This window comes from Cydia amplana, chromosome 2 (genome assembly GCF_948474715.1).
Source record: "Cydia amplana chromosome 2, ilCydAmpl1.1, whole genome shotgun sequence".
NCBI classification, from domain to species: Eukaryota; Metazoa; Arthropoda; class Insecta; order Lepidoptera; family Tortricidae; genus Cydia; species Cydia amplana.
The window spans coordinates 9043038-9066721 of record NC_086070.1 but is presented as its reverse complement, the minus strand read 5'-3'; the positions used below and the strand labels follow the sequence as shown (position 1 = coordinate 9066721).

General features: G+C 36.2%; 2 protein-coding genes across 2 annotated transcripts; one reads left to right on the top strand and one right to left on the bottom strand.

Moving 5' to 3' along the window:
* Positions 1 to 927: 927 nt before the first annotated feature.
* Positions 928 to 19643, bottom strand: LOC134656105 (proline-rich antigen homolog). Its single transcript, XM_063511628.1, has 5 exons — positions 19634 to 19643; positions 18752 to 18970; positions 18276 to 18487; positions 17796 to 17945; positions 928 to 1057 (listed from the first exon to the last, which is right to left on the bottom strand). Exons 1-5 carry the CDS (start codon positions 19641 to 19643, stop codon positions 953 to 955), a joined length of 696 nt encoding a protein of 231 aa, XP_063367698.1. The 3' UTR covers positions 928 to 952.
* A 1110-nt stretch (positions 19644 to 20753) lies between these two features.
* LOC134662125 (uncharacterized) lies at positions 20754 to 22827 on the top strand. Its single transcript, XM_063518396.1, has 4 exons — positions 20754 to 21550; positions 21637 to 21705; positions 21974 to 22118; positions 22655 to 22827. The coding sequence occupies exons 1-4, from the start codon at positions 20798 to 20800 to the stop codon at positions 22825 to 22827; spliced, it is 1140 nt and encodes a 379-aa protein (XP_063374466.1). The 5' UTR covers positions 20754 to 20797.
* Positions 22828 to 23684: the final 857 nt, after the last annotated feature.

Here is a 23684-nt window from a genome sequence, read left to right as displayed (position 1 = left end):
TATGTTTTATTACTACTTTAAGGTTTATAATGGTTTGGTCTGGTTGTCACCTAAGTGTGGACTGCTTGTCATATCTTGACACCGGATTGTTCAGATTCAACGGCAGTTCAACACGATACGTCAAACGTCGCTTGTCGAATAAGGCCCCTGTTGATTGACTATTGGTTGATTTCTAAAGTGTTGTATCGATTGTAGTTAAAGTACGTAATTTATGAGTAGGCCGTGAATCCCGTGATTAATCAAATCACAATATAGATAACATCCACTTACATCATTTTAGGGTTCCGTAGTAAACTGGGAACCCTTATCGCCATGTCCGTCTGTCCATTGTTATCACGCTGATACTTAGTGCTAAAAGTTTTGCCTTCTAGGAGTAAAAAGACGTACAAGTGCTGCAAAGGTAGGTACTCCCTTTGTCATCAGATCAATAACAAATACAGATCTAATTCATAACCTGGTATGAAAATCTGAATACGCCTGTTACTGCTAAAGAAGTATCACATACATTATGTTTCAGTGAACTTAACACTTAGTTACCAAATACTTAGTAGGTTCAAAATAGTTTAACAGTAACCTAATTTTAATTCTTTTTTTGCTGAACTATTTAAAATAAATAAATATTGCGCTAGCAACTGATACGTTTGATGTCGGTTCCAATTAAAATCAGTAGGTATATATAGCGATAGGCCTATATAAGATTTGAGGACTTCCCTGGATTCCCCATAGATCTCATCATCAGAACTGGGTTTTGACAAAAACGGGACCAACCCTGGGACTATTTACACATTCAAACAAAAAATAATTTTCCAAATCGGTTTAGAAAAGGTAACATAGATTCATTAAAAAAAAAAACTTTTTTCTTTCCGTATTCCTCCTTTTTTGAAAGATGTAACGAGATATTACATAGTCAGTGCATGGTGAACAATTAGTGAAATAACAATGATACAACGTCCTATCGCCACGTAGACGTGTTAACTTTGCAGAGAACTTCATAGTGCTTGTACGAATGCTCGCTGCCTCCAAATGAAATATACGCACAGCCGTGGCTAGGGTGAACCTGGAAAATTATAAAATACCTATGAATAAGTAAGTGGGTAGGATTTTTTTTTTAATTTATTTACTCAATAAAAAATACACAGCAATTTCATCTATATATATAAATGCAAGTGTCCTGACTGACTGACTGACTGACTGACTGACTGACTGATTCATCAACGCAGAGCCGAAACTACAAAAGCTAGAAAGTTGAAATTTGCACACTAGGTTGCATTTGTAAAGTGTACAAGAGATAAGAAGCGATTTTGAAAAATTCAACCCCCAAGGGGGTTAAAAAGGGGATGAAAAGTTGTATGGGGTTCAAGTTTTAGTTTAAGCTAGAAATTTGAAACTTTGTGAAAATGTATTATATTAAAAAACAAGAAAACTAATTTCAGCGTTTTCGAAAATTCATCCCCCAAGGTGGTGAAAAAGGGGTTGAAAGTTTGTATGGAGATCAAATATTTTTGTGAGTGTGTGACTTTAAACTTTGTATATGGGTATATTATTATAAGATAGGAAAAGTAATTTCAGCGTTTTTGAAAATTCATCCCCTAACAGGGTTAAAAAGGGGTTGAAAGTTTGAATCCATTACAAATGCTTTGAAACTTCTTAGAAAGGCATAATAGCCGATTACAAAAAAAGTAATTGCGACGTTTTAGGAAATTCAACCCCTAAGGGGGTAAAAAAGGGGATGAAACTTTGTCTTGGGGTGCAAATTTTATTTTAAGCTAGGACCTTGAAACTTTGCAAAAAGGTATTAAATTAAAAAACAAGAAAACTAATTTCAGCGTTTTTAAAAATTCATCCCCCGAGGTGGTGAAAATGGGGTTGAAAGTTTGTACGGAGATCAAATATTATTGAGAGTGCGGGACTTGAGTCTTTGTATAAAGCCATATCATTAAAACTCAAGAAAAGTAATTTCAGCGTTTTTAAAAATTCATCCCTTAAAAGGGTTAAAAAGGGGATGAAAGGTTGTATGGGGTTCAAGATTTATTTTAAGCTAGGAATTTGAAACTCTGTAAAAATGTATTATATTAAAAAATAAGAAAACTAATTTCAGCGTTTTTGAAAATTCATCCCCCAAGGTGGTAAAAAAGGGGTTGAAAGTTTGTATGGAGATCAAATATTTTTGTGAGTGTGTGACTTTAAACTTTGTATATGGGTATATTATTATAGGACAGGAAAAGTAATTTCAGCGTTTTTGAAAATTCATCCCTTAACAGGGTTAAAAAGGGGTTGGAAGTTTGAATCCATTACAAATGCTTTGAAACTTCTTAGAAACGCATAATAGCCGATTACAAAAAAAAGTAATTGCGACGTTTTAGAAAATTCAACCCTTAGGGGTTAAAAAGGGTATGAAACTTTGTCTTGGGGTGCAAATTTTATTTTAAGCTAGGACCTTGAAACTTTTGCAAAAAGGTATTAAATTAAAAAACAAAGAAAACTAATTTCAGCGTTTTTAAAAATTCATCCCCCGAGGTGGTGAAAAAGGGGTTGAAAGTTTGTACGGAGATCAAATATTATTGAGAGTGCGGGACTTGAGTCTTTGTATAAAGCCATATTTATTAAAACTCAAGAAAAGTAATTTCAGCGTTTTTAAAAATTCATCCCTTAAAAGGGTTAAAAAGGGGATGAAAGGTTGTATGGGGTTCAAGATTTATTTTAAGCTAGGAATTTGAAACTCTGTAAAAATGTATTATATTGAGATGACTTGGTAGTCGGAGGGTCGAAATGGAGTTTAAGTAAAACCAAACATTACCGAAGTTGTGTTGTATTCTCGGTATCCAAGTATAGAGAGCCTAAATCTAAACTTAACACATATATTTATAGGCTATTATTGCTTACATGCTATTTATACAATTACGTGCGTCGCATATTTATGTCGCAGGCAGTAACGTATAGTTACTGTTAATATGTTAACTTGGGCATATAGTACACCTCCCTGGAAAGTTACCCTTCACCCCCACAAAGGAGAAAAAAAATGTGACACACGCAGTTGCATTTACATTTTTTTCTAATTTTAATTGAATATAATAATAATCTAGTTATTACTTAGTTTCAAAATACATTTTAGTGTTATTTTTATGAGTTATATAAACCTGATTATTTTTTAATATCTTAACATTCGGTGACATATCTTCTATGACCTTGTAAGGTCCGTTATAAATGGAGTCTAATTTATCGCCTACTTGATTTTTTAAAAGTATTAAGTCTCCTGGTTTATATTGCACAGAATTCATTTTCTTATCATACATTAATTTTCTATTTACTTTACTAGACATTAAATTATTTCTAGCTTCTGACTGAGCTCTTTGTAACCTATACTTAAATTCTTTAGTATAACTATCATAATTATAAAGAGGGTCGACAGAAGAAATTAAATTATTCGGTAAACGACAGTGTTTGCCGAAAACTAATTCGACTGGCGTATATTGCGTCTCGGTATGTACGGTGGTATTATACGAAAAACACCAATAGCTTAACCAGGTACTCCAGTCTGTGCGGTTATTACTACATTGTATCCTAAGGTAAGCTCCTAGGTTTTTGTGCGTGTTCTCGAGTGCTCCTATAGTTTCGTGGTGGTAAGCAGTCGAGTGTAGCTTATTTATACCTAATAATCTACAAATATCGCTAAATACACTGGACATAAATTCGGTACCTTGATCCGTTATGATGTCGCTTGGTACGCCATATCTTAAAATAAAATTATTTACAAATGCTTTGCTTACAGACTCAGTGTCTTTCCTCTCTAAAGGGTATGCTTCGACGAACTTAGTCAGTTCACACTGAATTGTTAATACGTACTTATAGTTATAATTATCTACTTCTAAAGGTCCTAGAATATCTAAAGAAACTCTTTCGAAGGATGAGCTTGGTGTTGTAGTTATAACCATTGGCTCCTTAATGTATCTATTAGTGTGTTTATTTAGTCTGGAGTTAAATTAAACACAAGTCGTCTCCTTCACGATTTTCGTAGACATCTCTTCTAAATACCTAAAACTGGTATGGATGTGTTCCTCGTGGTCTCTAGAATACGAATTGACCGGTTTTAGTTTATGGAGAGGGGGACGTGTCGATAAAAAGGGGGGGAATGTGGGCGGCCGACCAGCATTGATATTTGTTCACATCTTGAGTCCTATGGGACCGATCGGTTCGTTTCAGGTGTCGTTTGAAAGAGTATTAAACGTGCTATTATTGCTTCATAACTGTAGTCATAACTGTAGTCGTTTAGAAAATATTTTAAAATATATGACTTTTTACCGTGCATGGATGGCATAAGTACTGACAAAACATGCGTCTAACTCAATAAATTATAACTTTACCGCAATTAATGTTATTACAAAATATACGAGAAATTTCATTAGCTTTCTAAAAACATAAGGTTTATTGGTGTATGGTATTTTATAACCATGTAATGATGAATTTTGTTCAGCATGGGTCACTACGCACCGTCACGTAAATGGCGGGCGACCGACCTCAACTGTTCATTGTTTCTCGGGTTCTATTTTACTGATCAATTGGTGATGGATACCATTAGAAAGAATGTTAAATGTACAATAATTGGTTTCTAATAACCGTAGTCATAACTGTAGTCATTTACAAAATAATTGAAAATATATGATTTTTACCGTGCATGGACATAAGTACTGGTAAAACATGCTTCTAACTCAATAGATTATAACATTACCGCAATAAATATTTTCAAAATATACGGGAAATTTTATGAGGTATCCTAAAATATAAGTTTTATTGCTGTATAATGTTGTATAACTAAGTAATCATGAATTTTGTTCAGCATGGGTACTGTGCACCGTCACGTAAATGGAGCCCGGCCATCGTTGAGTTTTCATTATATTTCAGGTTCTATTTTTCTGATACATGGTGGATACCATTTGCAAGCATATTAAATTTTCTGTGAATACTCGATTGTTTGAAATCTGAGGCCCAAAATAACCATTTTAAAAATATTAAAGAAAATGTTTAATTTTTACCTTAGAGATTTGCTTAGTGACTGAAATAATTTGAGAAAGAGATAATGTAGTAAATATAGCGTGAATTTTTTAGAATTAACTTTCCAAAAATATTGTTTAGTTATCGTACAACTATAAACATATATGTAGGTATGCCAGGACCAATTTCGCCAAGCAAGCAAACACACGGCGCGGCGAGCGCCTGGTAGACCAGCAGCATTCTATTATTGTTTGACAGTACATTTTATAATGTAGGTATCCAAAATGATACAATATCGATATAAATGATGGTTTGTTTGTTTTGTTTTTTTATCACAGGAAACTTAAGTATATTTTGACTCTTTTGACAAAAGCCCAGTTCTAGGTTCATAACATCGTTAAGTTCGTAGCTTTCATGATTGCAAAACCACTGCATATGAAGTACTTAATATCTGTGTTGTTATTTGACTCACGCGTCTACACGTAAAACGTTTTCAAACCCACTCCGTAGTTAATAATTTAAAATCACCTTTTTAGTGAGATCTGAGGCTTGTGGCGTTAAAGAGATATTTGTCGCCGCACGCTCCAGGATGCAAAATAAGTGACTACTATTTGAGTAGCAGCGTATGTCCACATAATAACTATCCGTGAAGTCCGGTTTTAAGTATAGTAATAGTAAGATAAGGTCAATATTGAGTAAACTATCTATATTATATTTATTTACTATTTTATTTTACGGTCTAATTTATAGTTTTTGCTTACCTATTGATTCATTGGCGTTTGGCATTGTAGTTTTAGCTTGTAAGTATGACTCTATTGACAGTTATAAGATGTACTACGGTATTTAAATAACGCTCGTCTGTAACTACATGATCTTAGATCTATAATAGCGACTCATAACTTCTCTGTTCGACTGTAAGTCATACAAGAGAGTTAAGTAGCGATTGCGATATAAAAAGCTATAAGTAGAAGGCTTTATCACACGTTTAGAACCTTAAGTGCAAATTGCAGATTATTACTCATATAGATGTTAAGGTTGTTCAATTCACTTTGAGCTATAAGCTATAATACTAGCAGCTTAACATGCAATATAGCGCCCAAAACAGCTACTGTAGATCTTAAATCTTTAGATGAACCTTTTAAACACTTTTATCTCACCAGAGCCTGTAAACTGTAAACTAAGACTATAGATGTAGCTATTCTAGAGCCAGGCTGTCTTTAGGTAAGAAAATAGGTGCTAAGTGTCGCCTAATTGTTTGTTGGGATTTATATGACGGTGCGCAGTGACCCATGCTGAACAAAATTCATTATTACTTGGTTATATAATATCTTACACCAATAAATCTTATGTTTTTGGAAAGCTAATGAAATGTCTCGTATATTTTGTAAATACATTAATTGCGATAAAGTTATAATTTATTAAATTAGAACCATGTTTTAACAGTACTTATGTGCATGCACGGTAAAAAATCATGTTTTCAATTATTTTGAAAATGACTAAAGTTATGACTACAGTTATTGAAAACCAATTATAGTACGTTTAATATTCTTTCAAATGGTATCTATCACGAACTGATCAATAAAATAAAACCCGAGAAATAATGAAAAGTTGACGCCGATCGCCTGCCATTTACGTGACGGCGCTTAGTGACCCATGCTGAACAAAATTCGTAATTACTTGGTTATATAATATCATACACCAATAAAACTTATATTTTTGGAAAGCTAATGAAATTTTACGTACATTTTGTAAGAATATTATTGGAGTAAAGTTATAATTTATTGAGTTAGACGCATATTTTATCAGTACTTATGCCATCCATGCACGGTAAAAAAATCAAATATTTTAAAATATTTTGTAAATTACTAAAGTTATGACTACGGCTATTAGAAACCATTTATTGTACGTTTAATAACCTTTCAAATGGTACCTATCAGCAATTGATCAATAAAATAGAACCCGAGAAATAATGAAAAGTTTACGTCGGTCGCCCGCCATTTACGTGACGGTGCGTAGTGACCCATGCTGAACAAAATTCGTTATTAATTGATTATATAATATCATACGCCAATAAAACTTATGTTTTTGGTAAGCTAATGAAATGTCTCGTATATTTTGTAATAAAATAATTGCGGTATTGTTGTAATTTATTGAGTTAGGCGCATATTTAATCAGTACTTATGCCATCCATGCACGGTATAAAATCAAATATTTTAAAATATTTTGTAAACGACTACAGTTATGACTACGGTTATTATGAAACAATAATAGCACGTTTAATACTCTTTCAAACGACACCTCACACGAACCGATCGGTCCCATAAGACTCAAGATGTGAACAAATATCAATAATGGTCGGCCGCCATCTTTGCCCCCCTTTTTTTCGACCCGTCCCCCACTCCATAAACTAAAACCGGTCATTTCGTATTCTAGAGATCACGAGGAACACATCCATACCAGTTTTAGGTATTTAGAAGAGATGTCGACGACTTTTCTCAAAACAGGCCGATTTCCACCTGTCTAATTGTGTTGACAATGTGCACATTTCTTTACGTATTCGTATACATCGTGGCTCATTCTTGGCCAGAAGTAATGACGTCTTATATTGTTTAACATTCTATTAACCCCCGCGTGGCCACTCGTGGGTAATAGATGGAAATCGTTCAAAATAACTCTTATTTCCTCTTTATCGTATACTTTCGTAACACCTTTTGTTACAAGGATCCTAGGAATATCACATTTGTAGCTAGCTAAAAATTCATTTATTTCTTGCGCATTTCGTTTATCTTTTATTATTATAACTTCATTTATGCATTGCTTCTTGCAAAATTCCTCTAATTCCCTCGCTAACACGCCTACGGTAGATAACGATCGGGATGTTAGATATATGCATGATTTGCTTGGTACGTACTCAAAATTTCCTTTACTACTCATTATTTTATTTTGACATGTCTTACTTAACTTATAATTGGAACTTAATATGAGTTCAATACAATTTTTTGGTGCTTTGATGATTTCCACAACTCTAGGTTGATCAGGCCTATCGTTTGAGGGTACATCTGTCGCTAAGTCACCTTGATCGCAAGTTTGTTGTGCGCGCTGTTTCCGTGATTGGGCTCTGGTCATGACTGATACAACGTTTGTTCTAATATTTTTTAAATCTTCACTATTCATCGGTAAGCGACTCAATGCGTCTGCAGCTGCATTGTTTCGCCCCGGAATGTACTCAATATCAAAATTAAATTCTTCTAAATACAACCTAAATTTGGTTAATCTACTCGAAGGATCAGTCATTCCAAAAAGATAGATCAATGGTTTATGGTCGGTGACAATTTTAAACTTTTTCCCGAAGAGATAGGGTCTAAAATGTCTTGTCGACCAAACTATGGCAAGTAATTCCAAATCTATGATTGGGTATCGCGTTTCGGCTGGCTTAAGATTTCGACTTGCGTACGCGACTACCTTCCCGCTAGCATTCGATAATACTGCCCCTAATCCTATTTTTGATGCATCTGTATGTAACGTAAATGTGTTATTTTCCGAAAAATCTGGATAATCTAAGACTTGTGGACTAGTAAGAATATTTTTTAATTTAAAAAATGCTGCTTTACACTCTGTAGACCAATTAAAAACTGCGTTTTTCTTGGAAAGTTGATTTAAGGGATAAGCTATATTCGCGAAATTTGGAATAAACCGTCTATAGTAATTGGCAAATGCTACGAATCTTTTGACCTCGTCTGTATTCGTTGGTCTTGGGTATTTGGTTAATGCATCTACTTTCGCTGGGTCGGGCTCTACTCCTTTTGAAGTTATTTTGTGCCCTAAATACATTATCTCTTTACGTAAAAATTCGCATTTTAATGGATTTAGTTTAAGATTCGCGCTCCTCAAACGTTCTAAAACTTGAGTAAGGTTATGGTTATGTGACGTCATGGATTTTCCTATGACAATACAATCGTCTAAGTATATAAAACATTGTTTGTAATTTAATCCGGACATGGCTATGGTCATAAGCCTTGAGAAAACACTACCGCTTGTTCGGAGCCCCATGGGACATCTCTTCATTGAATACATTTTATCGGTCGTAAACGCGGTGTATTTCCGGGATTCCTTGTCTAAAGCTAGTTGGTAATAACCTTGGGAAAGATCGAGCTTTGAAAAATATATGCTACCTGCTAGGGAATCTAATATTTCTGTTATGTTGGGCAATGGGAATTTATCATCCTGTATTTTATTATTTAGTTGCCTATAGTCGACAACCAATCTCCATTTCTTTTCTCCTAACTTATCACTTTTTTTGGGAACAAGCAAAACTGGACTGGACCACTCGGAAGTAGTCTCTTCAATTATGTCGTTGTCTAGCATATCTTGGATCTGAGTTTGGAGTTCTTTGCGTAAGGCATGTGGTATCCTGTAAGGTTTTACGTATACTGGGCTTGCATTTTCTTTTAAGTTAATTTTGTGCTCCAGTAAGTTTGTTGTAGTAAGCTTGTCGCCTGGCAGATGGAAAACATCTGCGTATTTTGCGCAAATTTGTTCTATACTTAACTGTTCCTCTGTGTTTAAATAAGTGTGTAAATTTAAAAGATCTAATAAGGTTTTTACTCTATTGACGCTAATTTTCCTTGAGTCAAAATTGCAAATATCAAAATTACATAATCTGTTTACTTTTAACTTTGATAAATCTAAAGTAACTGGCTTATCAGTCGTGTTCAATATCCGTACGGGTATTTGACCTTTGTCTGGTCTTGAAATAACACCTGCTACAAAAACGCCTTCTTGCATTTCCTCGGCTAGTACTACGCAATCATCGTCTAGTTGTGACGTAATGTGAGTCATAACTTCGCATCGCGGCGGTATGTTATGGACATACGTATCCTTTGAATGTACTTGCATAGGTATCGATACGGACTGACCTCGGTCCTCTAAAATTAATGCATTGCGTTTATAACTTATGTCTGCATCGTAACGTTTGAAAAATTCTTCTCCTAAAATTGCTTGGGCTGAGCATTGCAAATTCTTAAAAACATGAAACTTTTCCTCGCAAAAGAAACCGTTAAAGTCTAATTCTAAATATATATATCCCTCTGAAGTTAAATCTCCACATACTCCATTAATGGTAATGCTATATCCTTGTATTTGTTTAAAAAGATCGGGTTTGTTTTGTAAATATTCGTATCTAATAGCACCTAGGGCTGCTCCGCTGTCGGCCAGGAGCTTTAACTTATATCCATTACCTACACTACAAGTTACTGTGCTATAATTATCTTTATTATAACTAAATATTGCGCTATTCATATTAGTCACGAAAAAACTGCCTGATAGGTCTTTCATCATCGTGTGACGGTTGTATGTGCTGCGCACGCGTATTCGGGCGAGCGGGCGCGCGCGCAGGTCGGCGAACTGTAGCTGCACTGTCAGCGAAATTGTCAGGTCGTTTAACTCTATTTGGCGGGACGTGTTGCGAAATACCTATGTTACGGTTATTGCTAGAATAATATCGTGTCCCGAATGTATTTCTTTGCGTGTTAAAAGGTTGACCCCTATTATAACGTGCGGAGTGGGCGTTCCGGTTCCCGTAATTATTACGATAATGGTTGCGCCCGTAATGTAGGACCTGCTCCTGCTGTGGTGATGAGCTGTGCTCGTCGATGGCCGTCCTGATCGCTTCGGGCAGTGACGTAAATTGCCTAGATGATATTATGGTACTTAACTTGGCATCTGCTAAACCGTCTGCAAAACGTTTAATGGCTGATTTCTCGTTCAGTGGACGAAGTACATCGTACCTGCTATCGTTACCGTCGGCCTGGGATATGGTCAGATTGACAAAAAGATCCTCGATCTCGGCTCCGAATGCCTCTATAGTTCTCCTACCTTGCCTAGCTCTGTACAGTTGAGCCTGAATCGATTCGGACGATTTTTTAGGTAGTAAGAATGTACGCATATCCGCGATAAGTAATTCTACGCTAGTATATGACGTCTTTAATCTGAGCTTAGCGCTAGATGAGAGTCTTGTTTTCAGGACGAACGCTATTAAAACCTGTTGAGTTTCGCTATTAATAATGGAACTGTACATTATAATGCCGTCTATCAACTGCTTAGTGGTATCCTCCTGCCCCGTCATGACGGGCAACAAGGCGATGGCCGTCTTGACATCAAAACTGGGCTTAGCCATTTTTACCTCTGTTTGAGATTCCGTATCGAAAAATTGTAATGCTATTTTTATCCTACTGTAAGTCTCGATAATATCGTTTATATGCTTATTAGCTAACTCTATTTCCGAAGGCACAAAGTTTGCCTTTTGCTCCTGTAACTGAGACACAATATCCGCCGCACGGTTATGCAGTTCGTTCGATTCGTCTAATTTCTTCCTACCTATTTCTTTCCGTCGCCTCTCTGGACCTAACTTTACAATATCTTCTCTTAATTTATTTAATCTGTCGCGTATGGACTGTAATTCGGCTAGCATAATAAATTCGCGGCTACAATTAATTACATACAATGGCTAAAATTAGGATACCTATCATTCGCTAAATATCGTGACGGAATAATAAACATAATAATAAAGTTATATCTAACTTACATTAGTAGCGGGCAATGTACTCCCGTAAGTAGGTTATGTCGACGCTGCATTCCGCGCTGGCACGGGCGGGCGGTCGCGTGACGCTGCTGGCGAGCTGGCACCTCCATGTGGCACTCGCTGACGCTGCATGTGGCTGCCTCTGCTCCGACGACGATGACGGGCCGGGCTAACCCTGGACTCCCTCGAGCATGGGCCGGGATAACCCTGGACACCTCTTGATGTGGGCCGGGATAACCCTGGACACCTCTTGAATTGCGAGCCGGGATAACCCTGGACAACGCTCTTCTTTCTTCCTTCTTCGTCTCTTCTTAATTTGAGTTTTGTTTCTTGGTCATCTTTTTCTTTCTTCTCTTTCGTTTCCAAAATGTGTGGGAGGGTTCTGTTTTAATAGTAAGGTTCTTTCTTGAAAAAGCGCAGGAAGTTTCTTTCTTGAAAAATAGGTTCTTCAACTTGAATCTTCATTAGGGTGATCTTCTTGCCTTGACTTCTATCTTCATTCTCGTATGCGGTGCGCCGTGGTATTCTTCACTTTCCTGGTTCTCTTCTGGTATGGGTCGCCATGAGATGACTTGGTAGTCGGAGGGTCGAAATGGAGTTTAAGTAAAACCAAACATTACCGAAGTTGTGTTGTATTCTCGGTATCCAAGTATAGAGAGCCTAAATCTAAACTTAACACATATATTTATAGGCTATTATTGCTTACATGCTATTTATACAATTACGTGCGTCGCATATTTATGTCGCAGGCAGTAACGTATAGTTACTGTTAATATGTTAACTTGGGCATATAGTACAATATAAAAAAATAAGAAAACTAATTTCAGCGTTTTCGAAAATTCATCCCCCAAGGTGGTGAAAAAGGGGTTGAAATTTTGTATGGAGATCAAATATTTTTGTGAGTGTGTGATTTTAAACTTTGTATATGGGTATATTATTATAAGACAGGAAAAGTGATTTCAGCGTTTTTAAAAATGTATCCCCTAACAGGGTTAAAAAGGGGTTGAAAGTTTAAATCCATTACAAATGCTTTGAAACCTTTTAGAAAGGCATAATATCCGATTGCAAAAAAAAGGGATTGCGACGTTTTAGGAAATTCAACTCCTAAGGGAGTAAAAAAGGGGATGAAACTTTGTCTTGGGGTGCAAATTTTATTTTAAGCTAAGACCTTGAAACTTCGCAAAAAGGTATTAAATTAAAAAACAACAAAACAAACTTCAGTGTTTTTAAAAATTCATCCCCCGAGTTGGTGAAAAAGGGGTTGAAAGTTTGTACGGAGATCAAATATTTTTTGGATTGCGGGACTTGAATCTTTGTATAAAGCCATATTATTAATTCTCAAGAAAAGTCATTTCAGCGTTTTCAAAAATTCAGCCCTTAAAAGGGTTAAAAACGGGGTTGAAAGATTGTATAGGGTTTATATTTTATTTTAACCTACGAATTTGTAACTTCGTAAAAAGTTATTTCATTAAAAGAGAAGAAAACCATTGTTAGCGTTTTTCAAAATTCAACATTTAAGGTGGTGAAAAAGGGGTTGAAAATTTGTATGGAGGTCAATATTTTTTGTAAGTACGGGACTTGAATCTTTGTATACTGACATATTATTAGAATACGAGAAAAGTAATTTCAGCGTTTTTAAAAATTCATACCCTATAAGGGTCCAAAAGGGGTTGAAATTTTGTATAGGGTTCAAATTTTATTTAAAGCTAGGAACTTGAAACTTCGTAGAAAGGTATTCTATTAAAAAACAAAAAAACCTATTCAGCGTTTTTAAAAATTCATCCCCCGTGGAGGTGAAAAAGGGGTTGAAAGTTTGTATGGAGATCAAATATTTTTGAGAGTGCGAGACTTAAATCTTTGTATAAAGCCATAGTATTAGAACACAAGAAAACTTATTTCGGCGTTTTTAAAAATTCATCCCATAACAGGGTTAAAAAGGGGTTGAAAGATTGTATAGGTTATAATTTTATTTAAAGCTAGGAACTTGAAGCTTTGTAAAAAGGTATTTTATTAAGAGAAAAGAAAACTAATTTTAGAGTTTTTGATAATTCATCCCCCAAGGTGGTGAAGGGGGTCGAAAATTTGTATGGAACCCAAATATTTATCGGAGTGCGGGACTTTAATCGTTGTATAAAGGCATATTATTACAATACAAGAAAAGTAATTTCAGCGTTTTTAAAAATTCATCCCCTAAAAGTTTAAACAGGGGTTGAGAGTTGGTAGAGGGTTCAAATTTTATTTAAAGCTAGGAACTTCAAACTTCGTAAATAGGTAGTTAGGTAGTAGGTTTTATTACATAGTGGACTTGAAAATCTTCTGGCGGTTGAGAAAGATTATATCGAGATTATCGAGAACAATTTTATTCAGTTAGGGGCTTGAAACTTCGTAGCCAGGTTGTGAAAGACAAATCTCATGCGTTGTATACTTAATAATTAACAAATGAATAACCGTCCCTACTGCTATCTTTTGCTGCATAATGTTCTAAGCTAATGTAGAATTTATAACCACCAATATACAAATCCACGCGTACGAAGTCGCGGGCAACAGCTAGTTACACATATTCTTTCCCCAAACTGAATGAGAGTTTGTTGGCGAAATTGTCAGTTTCTGTGATTTTTAGTGTTCCGTACAAAAATTTGTTCACGGAACACTTATGGGATCACTAGGGCATGCTCCCGGGAATTCCCGGTTCTCAAATTCCCGGGAACTCCCGGGAATTTTATAGTGTCGAAAGAACCGGTTCTGAAGACCCGGTACCGGTACTTCCCGGTTCTCATCAGTATGCGTATTTATTCCCATTTCGATAGTAGTTATGTTTAGTACTATAGCTCGGGACATTAAATAACATTAATAATGGTGCTATGAAACGGGGGACCCAAATAACCCGACAAACTAACCTAGTAAAGTAGGCATTCCAATCGGTAATTACGGATAATGGTAAATTGTAAAAATTCACCCAGTTTTCTATTTCAATTTTGTTTTTAACTGAAACAAATTCAGTACTTTTATGCCGGTTACATAAAGGACTATGATATTAGCATTCTATGTATATTTTTGTCGTATGTCTCAATGGAGCCTTAAAGCTACTAAATTACACCTATTTAGATGAATTAGGTGTCTAAAAGTATCTATACATTTAGACCCGAGCGACCGAGCTTAAGGCGGAGGCAAAGTGTGCCGGTTAATTTCGTAAAATAGGTTGGAATTGGAACGCTAACGGTGTTTTTTTTTTTAAATAAAATAAGCCATTTATTAATACTTATGAAATTATTTATACGAAAATAAGTCATTCATAAAGATTGTACACTAACACAAACAATTTCTTAAAAATAATCATAAGGCCTTGAGAACTGGGAAGAACCGGGAATCCCGGTTCTGGGCATGGCCGGAACCGGGAAATGAAATTCTTGGTACCGGGACCGGTACTGCATGCCCTAGGGATCACTCTGGTCTTGCAAATCGGTTAAATGTTTCTATGGTAGCATTCAATATAAAAACTAAAATTTTGAGTAACCCCCTTTAAAGAAATACTATTTACTTAATAACACTTCAACTTCATAGATATGTAATAGGGTAATTCGCCAGTAACTGGCCACCTGTTAGTAACTGGCCATCCTAAACTAAAATGAATTATGTTTATAGGTGAATAGAATTTTTAGTTTAGGGTGGCCAATTATTAGCCGGTGGTCAGTTACTGGCGAATTACCCTACCACTATACAATATTAAATACCTACCTATCAGTTTTATTATGGTTGTAATTTTTTTTAAGGTTGAAATACGCAGTTAGGCTGCTCCAGATAGCGAGATGAAATAGCATGCATCATATTATGGTTAGCAACCTCATTTTCGCTACGTAGCTGAAGGATGCTACGGCGTAGCACATGTAGCACACGTAGCGTGAGCGTATGCTCACCGAAATAGTTACTAAGTAATAAAAACGCATATTGTAAAACATAAAATGTGACTTTCCACGAGTAAAGGTTATGGTGGTTGACGCTTACGCTATTATTAACGCCATTCCAATAATATTGCGGTGCTAGGCGACGTAATCTCCAGCCGCCATAATGTACCTTTTTTCCGTGGAACGTCAGAAATGTGTTGGTCTAAGTAGTGATTCACGCTTTCCAAATAGCGTATGAGCAGCGCGAGTGTGAAGTGAAGCTCGGATATGTTTAAGATATTGATATCATATTTTACGTTCCTGAATCATGATATTCATGAGAGAAGTACACCTTGAAAGTTCCAGGGGCCGATGTTTGAATTTCGATCGCTCGATTTCGTCACTCGAAAATCGGTGGAAAACGGCCAAATGCTGATTTTTGAAATACAAGCGATAGAAATTTAGAATTTAGTGGTATTGACCACTCGATTTCAATTCTATTAGTAGAATTTAAATGCCTAGCAGTAATAGTACATTACTGCAGACGCCGGGAAAGAAGGGCTTGCCGGGTGAGTAGGTATAGCCGGCCGACCGTAGGGAGGCCGGATAGTGATACGAAGCCGGCAAGACCTTTTCACGGCTAGGCATGTATAGTGCTTTTCTCAAACATGCAATGAAATAAAAAAATACACCACTCAAAAAAACAAATTTATAATCTTTATAATAAAAATCCAACTTCACAACTAAAGTTTTTTTAATTTTCCTTCCAATCCCGCCATAATTGTCTTTTTTTTGTACGGAAGTCGTCCGTATTTCGCGTGTGTAGTGTTCGAATAGACCTCATTAGGGCCATTATACACAATCTGATAATAAGAATCTCAATTTCTATAAATAAAATAAATGCAGAGGATTTTAAATATTGTCTATGGTCTCTGGTGACTTACGTATAGACAAAATTTTAAATTTATTCATCAACACATTGAATCATACAGATTCGTATTCTTAATATCAGTACGTTCGTGTATAACAGGCGTTAACACGGATATTTTGGTCCGATAACCATTCATTCACCCATTCACCAAAAATAAAAATAAAAAATATAATTCGACTGTTTAGTCTGTTCATGGACACAGACCCCATGTTTACATTAGAATTAAAAAAAAAATTACTTCCCGGCCTAGGCCTTCAATTTCGTATGAAATTCCTTTACAGTTCTCTGGAGTTGCTCCGCCCTAAACGTGATACTTCGAAGCCTGATATAACGCCCGGAGCGACGACATTTCATTGCATGTTTGAGAAAAGATATTAATTGAACGAAATACACGAAATCGAACGCTCGAAATTCAAAAATCGGCCCCCTGTAACGGCCTTGTTATCTACTCCTCTATTTACTTTTCACCTCAGCAGCTCGAACAAGGGTACTTTGATTCTTAAAAACAGTGAGCAAAATGCGATTTTGCTCACTGAGTGAGACAAAATGACATTCAAGTGACCTTTATTGTCAAATGTCATTTCAACATGCGGGGTCTAATAAAAGTTCGAAATACTTGGGTTCTATTATCTCTGTCCCTTTCACACTGTTAGCAAAAAGAAACAGACAAAAAAAAGTTAAAACGACATTCAACAGTATATTCACGGTTTATAATAGACCCCCGAAAAACTTCAGACCGCATCGTTCCAAACCACGTACGAGTATGAATTCTTAATAATTAATAAATAAAAATAAAGTTTAAGATTTGATAAAAACTGATAAAATACTATATTTTAAGTATTTTATTGTATAATTAAAATAATGAACTCAAAAAATACACAGATCATCACGCAAAAATAATTATTTTACTTTTAAGAATTTCTACCATATAGTTGACAAATAGTACGTATCCGCAATTCGGACCGTATCTTACAAAGATTTTTTTTTACAAAAAAGTTTGAAGTGTCAGTTAATGTTTGTTATTTCTATATTATTTTAATGGAATTTATTATTACGTTTTGTTTTTGTGTTCCATTGCGGTAATTAAACTTAATTGTTTGTATATCTTAAGAAAACATGAGTGCAGGTATTAAGTGATGAACAAGGATTACATTTTTCAAGTTGTCTAATAGGTATGTTCTCACTGCGCTGAGGTGAAAAATGTTGTGTACTACACGAGATCAAAGTTATTTACATCTCGTGCGCTTTTGAGTCCCTTACTACGCTCAAGATTCTAAATTAGATTCACTCGCTACGCTCGTGAATCTATTATAGAATCTTTCGCTTGCACGGGACTCAAAATAAGCACTCGAAGAAATATCAAACTTTGATCACTTGTTGTACAAATAACTATTTCCCAAAGATGCAGCATTACCTTTCCGGGAGTGATGGATTTCAAGTGCTTAACACGGCATATGTAAAGAGGCTCTGCGTTGTGCGTATTGCCGGCTATGATGGCGTCGGGAGGCACGCTGCCGAGGCTGGCCGTCACCCAGTGCACCATGTGCTCAGGAACGCATAGAACCTGTAAGTTAAACATAGTAATTTCAATAGCGTAGGTACCAGCCCTTAAAATAATCAATGCGGAGTCATCATTAATTATTTTACGTTGGTATTTATTAAGCAATTTAAGGCACTCCAGTCTCAAAGGAGATTGCCCTTTGAGACTGGAGTGCCTTAAATTGCTTCAAAAGGAAGTTCTAACTGTCTGGCTGCAAAAAAGTTTTCCGCTGTGGTGAGCTCTGATCAAACAGAGCGTTCTACCGTCTCAAGCGTCCTTGCCGTTGACGAACCCTCGCATTTTTAGACTGGCGGCAAAAAAGTCTTCTAAAGCACCTAATCTGTCGGAACTCACCTCAAAGTTATGTACCGGCACCTCCTTCCCTCCGTGCGGTATATATGCAGAGCGGTGCTTAATGGCCAGCTTTCCCGGCACGAGCTCGCCGCTGTGGTGAGCCCTGATCACGCAGAGCGGACTGCCGTCCCAGCCCTCCTTACCGGCTACGAATGCTCGCTCCACTAGACCGGGAGCGGAGAAGCCTGTCGCTGGCACCCAGTCTATCGGATCTGGAATTCATGCATTTCTAAATTAAGTATACAAAACAGATATTCATTTGGAAAAAAACATTGAAATATGTATGTTTTTGTGTTTTGTTTAGAGGCAAATATTTGTGTTTTCATAAGCATCAGAATGGTCGTTGTATTTAGGGCCATCACCTGTGTTACACCACCACAAATGAAAAAGACCACATTCTTTAAAGATGTAAAATGTATGAAGGATTGCAGGTACCTGTATATAATAAGGTTTCTTTACAAAAAGCTTTTAACTACCAGCATAAGGTTGGGGTTGGGGCGGCGGCACATAGCTCGGCTGCGGGGTCGGCTGCGGTGGCACTGGCTGCGGCTGCATCACAGGGTACACGGGCATGGCCGGCACAGGCATCATCACCGGCGTGGGCAGGTAGGCGTACCCGCCGGGCGGCGGTGGCGGGTATGTGTACCCGGGGTGGTACGGCGGAGGCGGACCGTGAGGTCCGTGAGGCCATGGATCTGGAAACATTAGATTTTGTTTTATTTTAGGTTAGGCCCCAATTATTTTTAGGATTATTATATAACCGTCTGTAAAAAATAATTGACTACGACACTAATAAATTGATGGTGACGCGAGCCAGACTCCCAGCAGTAAGGTACTAAGTATCTGGGTAGTGGTTATACGTGCACCCAACATCCGTATTTCTGTTTGCTACTGGCTCGTGGTACAAGTCTGAGCCCCAGATTTTTGCCCCTGTGGAAGCAACACCGTCCACTGTTCTCTTGCATCAGTTTTAATGCCGGTTCCTTTAGACCCGACCAGCGTACAAAAGGTGACGAGTAAGAGAACCGGGGCTGGTTTAAATTAAAAGGGCTGCAACAGTAGCAGCGGAGGCCGATATCGCACAGATTCGAAAATACAGTGGTCTCGGCACCGAGTATAATTTTTGTATTTCATTCTATGTTGAAATTTTGGTCCGTTGGGCCCTGGTGATCTGGATCTATTGAAGGACCCGTCGAAGCGATTAGAGACGCTATAGCAAACCGGAGGATAGACAACTTCCTCCCTCAACACATCAATCAAACAATCTTATTGACGATTAAAATATAAACTACTTCTAACAACTTGGTATTAGTAATTAGTATGCCTATATATTAATAAAAATAAAATGCTAGACTTACTGTGAGACATTTTTTTAAATCCAACTTCAAAACAAATAGCACAAATGTGGGAACCAATATGAGCCGTTTTTTATCGATACCGTGTGTTATATGCCCTATCGTTCGAAACTTCGTTGTGATAAGATAAACAAACACGAAGTATTTTCTAGTAAGTACCTACATATCTAGTTACCACAATATTTCTTTGTTTTGCTTATTGATCAAGGATATGAGACGATGTTATGATTCAGGTATAGTAATCATTATATAGGTACATTAATATGCTTAAATACATATAAGCAGATTCGTGGTTATAGAACTTTATTTACTACATTATTACTCAAAATAAATCTTTTGTTTCTCATATCTTCTTAGGACTCTGATGATGAATTAGGAAGCAATTTCTTTTTAATGATTTTATTGGAGACGACGACACATGACACATTACATGACGAAATATATTTTTCTTCAAAAACGGATGAGAAAGTTGCATTTTATCCATAATTTGGCAAAATAATAAGGTGCAAAGTTAGTCGCTATCAGGCCTATGGTACATATTTTCCCACTTTGGCTGTCACTGTCTATTTACTCTATTTGATGATAACTGCATGTTGAATAAGTGAAATAAATAAATATTGGACAATCTTACATAAATCGACCTAATCCCATCCCACTGTATATAAGCACAAGGTTTGTTTTGTGGGTAGGCACTAGAAGTAAGATACCCATTAAGGATGACTCACGCTACAGTGGTCCGGGCCCGGGCCACCCCGGGCCCGGGCGCCTAACACTTATTTTTCTATGACGGGCTTTACAGGTGATCGGTGATCACGAGCAATGCTTTCTATAGAAAACTGAAGTGTCAGGCGCCCCGTCCTGGGCCCGGGCCGTTGTAGCGTGAGTCATCCATTACGCCAGTTACATCTACTAACAAAGGATTGATTAGATGTTCAATTAAAATGAAGCCTTTTTTATGTCTTGTTTATTTTTTTAGATAAAATCTTATCTGAAACCCAATAGCTTTAATGATAGGTTATACCTACCCATCAAATAGTTGTAAGCTCTACTTTCAGTTGAAACCGAAGTTGATTTGAAAATAATAACGTATTTCAAGGCTCTCTTAAATGAATAAGTATTATTCTCAAATGAACTTACATAGGTTTCGGTTCTCTTTTAACCCTTAAAATGTTTTATTATTATTTTCGTGTTTTTAATTGGTTCTGTACCGCATTCGGCATGAAGAAACCATTTCTGTTGTCGAACGGGCAGGCATTTAACGTTACCTATTGGAGTAAATTTTGGTCTGTCATGGTAATCACTATCTTTATAGCTTTAGATTTTACATCAGACAATGAGAGTACTAAAGGAGGCATCAAAACTTACTTGGATGATATATCGGATATCAATGATTTAATATTCAATATAATCATACTAATCATAGACATTTTTCATCCCTCAACACTGTGGTCGGAGCTTTATATGACATTCAGCAATATATTTAATCGTTTGAAGTTGACTAATCAAATTTTAAAGATGATTGCTTTTAAACTATATGTGTGGATTTTTTTGCCAAGTGTTGTATTTATTCCAATATTTTTTATGGAAATCTTTATTCCACAATTTGCCCAATTTACTATTCTTATAATGGTGCCGGGTTACTTGGCAACTTTGCATTTAGTGATTCATTTGCACCTAGTGTTGGCTGTATTAAGGAACATAAATAAATTATTGAATAAGGCAAATCAGTTTCATGTAAAAGACACCGAAATACCATTTTTAACGACGGAATCAAACATGTTCAGATATTTTTTAAATATCGATGTTAATTTTATGGAAGCGGATGTCTCGGATTCCAATTTTAGTATCATATCCCTATGCAAAATTTACGATGATTTAATCACTTGTGTTCAATTATTAGAGAAGCTTCATGGAAAACAAGTAAGTTAAATTATCTGAGTATTACGATGAATTTAATTATACAAATAATTGTAAACAATAAAAATATGATTTTGTACTTTTTCCAGATATTGTGTACTATTTGGATGATGTTCTCCGGTGCAGTGCTTGGAGTTACTCTGATGAGTTGTGAAGAGGTATTTTAATAATGGTTAAACCGTTTAAGAGTCACACGAACCTGCCGCCTAAAGCCGCTCCCATAAAATCGAAGCTACGCTCTCAGTTTAAAACAATTCATGTTATTTAGGTGCAGTAGGTTCAGAAAACGGAGTTTTTAAAAGTTTGAGTGGCCTAACATGAGAGCGTAAATCCGATTGAATGGCGGCAGGTATAATAGGTTCGTGTGACTGATTGCTATATAACATTATTGTACATCCCACTTCTAACACTTTTTTTATGTTGTAGGTAGAATGTCCCTGGATAATAACGATAAGAATTTTACTACCATTTATTTGGGCATGTCTTTGTTGTTTTGTAGACGATCAGTTAAGACAGGAGGTGGAGTGGACTGAAATACTCATCATGAAGCGTTTGATTGACTTTAAATGTGGTAAGAAAACACATTATGTGACATCGATGGTTCACAACCACTTACTATCTGTAGCATGGTCTCCTGGTCATGGTGGTCCTGAATAAGAAGACACGTAGGAGAGGGTCGTAACTAATTTCTACAAAAACGGATCTGGGTTTTTAATCTATTTATTTGGGCATATTTGATATATTAAAAATCTATACGACCTTCACCATTAATAAATCTCATTACAAGACCGGAACTAAAACGCGGAAGCAGTTTTTTCATTCCCGAATTTCTTATTGGGGATGGGGAAGTTGATCTCATGACTTAATCAGCTTGACCTATGGAACAACAGTCTCACATCGCATGTGTAACAAAACAAATGTGCTAGCTGCAACACCTGCGTTTAAAGTACTTTTCGATACCTACTTTAATTTGTATATTTCTTCTGAAAAATTCTTACGAAGTAGGTACTATGAAATCGACCATTATCTTTGTGGAATTTCAATACACTGACACTATATTTCTACTATACCACAATACAATTACCTACAATAATTTGTTTGTTTTAGATCTCCCCAGAAAAAAAGTTCTAGAAACATTCAAGCAACTCGTTAGTACAAATAAATTACAGTTCACCGCTGGTAACCTTTTTCGTGTGGACTACCACCTGATTATTGGAACTGTCATGAACGTTATTACTTACAGCATCATTTGCATTCAATTGTTTTTAAGAACAGATTAATCTTTGGTTATAAAATAAAATTGTTTTTGTTTCAAACTATCGCTATTCGATGTGACAAGTTTGCAATTGTTTGGTACTTATGGCTAATTATAATGACCGTTTTACAATAGCTGATGTAGAAATTTAAGAATACTATCTACTTATAGTACCTACTGGCAAATAATATATCACCTCCATGTTTTTTTACGGTAGAACTTTTTTATTTATTTGTAAGTGATTTCTACCTCACTACCTTCTTTAGGTAGGTAGTCTAATAGTAGTGCTTTATGCGAGCGATGAGAAAAATTGGTCTCATCTAGAGGTTTATTTTTTTATTAGAGATTTTTTCGTAATATGCTGAATTTCCTATTGTAATATCATTGCAGTATTCACAGTTAATGTAGGTATATGTACCTACTTAAAATATATGGTGGCATGTAAACACCATGCACCATGCGTGCGGGCGTGGAGGTACAAGCACGTCGACGTATGAAAAGATAAGCGTTTGTTTGAATATTTTATTAAGAGATTCAAAGCGTTACAGTAGGTATAAGAGTTAATTAGGTATATTATCATTGTGTGAGTTGTATAAGTGAATAAAAATCTTATGTAACTAAAGTCTTATCTTTTTAAATCGACTAAGCTTCTACATCTAACAAATATACATTATATACTTATAGATATTTATTTAATCTCGATTTACGGCCGAGTTGGGGAATTGGAGATGTTCCTAGTATCACTTCCCTCCCTTGGTGTCATTGGGCGCGTGCGGTCTTTCGTGTGGAGGGGGGCGGTATGGCTTTTCCCTTTTATCACCGGGGCCCGACATATCTGAAATTAAATTAAAAACTTTTACAATACATATTTATGGTGCTACT

Excerpts from the sequence above, each read along its gene's own strand:
- LOC134662125 (XM_063518396.1), top strand. The coding sequence starts at position 20,798 with ATGTTTTATTATTATTTTCGTGTTTTTAATTGGTTCTGTACCGCATTC. Across the intron at positions 21,706-21,973 it reads CTCTGATGAGTTGTGAAGAG|GTAGAATGTCCCTGGATAAT; the intron begins GTATTTTAATAA and ends TTTATGTTGTAG. Across the intron at positions 22,119-22,654 it reads TTTGATTGACTTTAAATGTG|ATCTCCCCAGAAAAAAAGTT; the intron begins GTAAGAAAACAC and ends TGTTTGTTTTAG.
- LOC134656105 (XM_063511628.1), bottom strand. Across the intron at positions 18,488-18,751 it reads CCAACCCCAACCTTATGCTG|ATCCGATAGACTGGGTGCCA; the intron begins GTAGTTAAAAGC and ends CATGAATTCCAG. Across the intron at positions 17,946-18,275 it reads TGCCGGTACATAACTTTGAG|GTTCTATGCGTTCCTGAGCA; the intron begins GTGAGTTCCGAC and ends TTTAACTTACAG.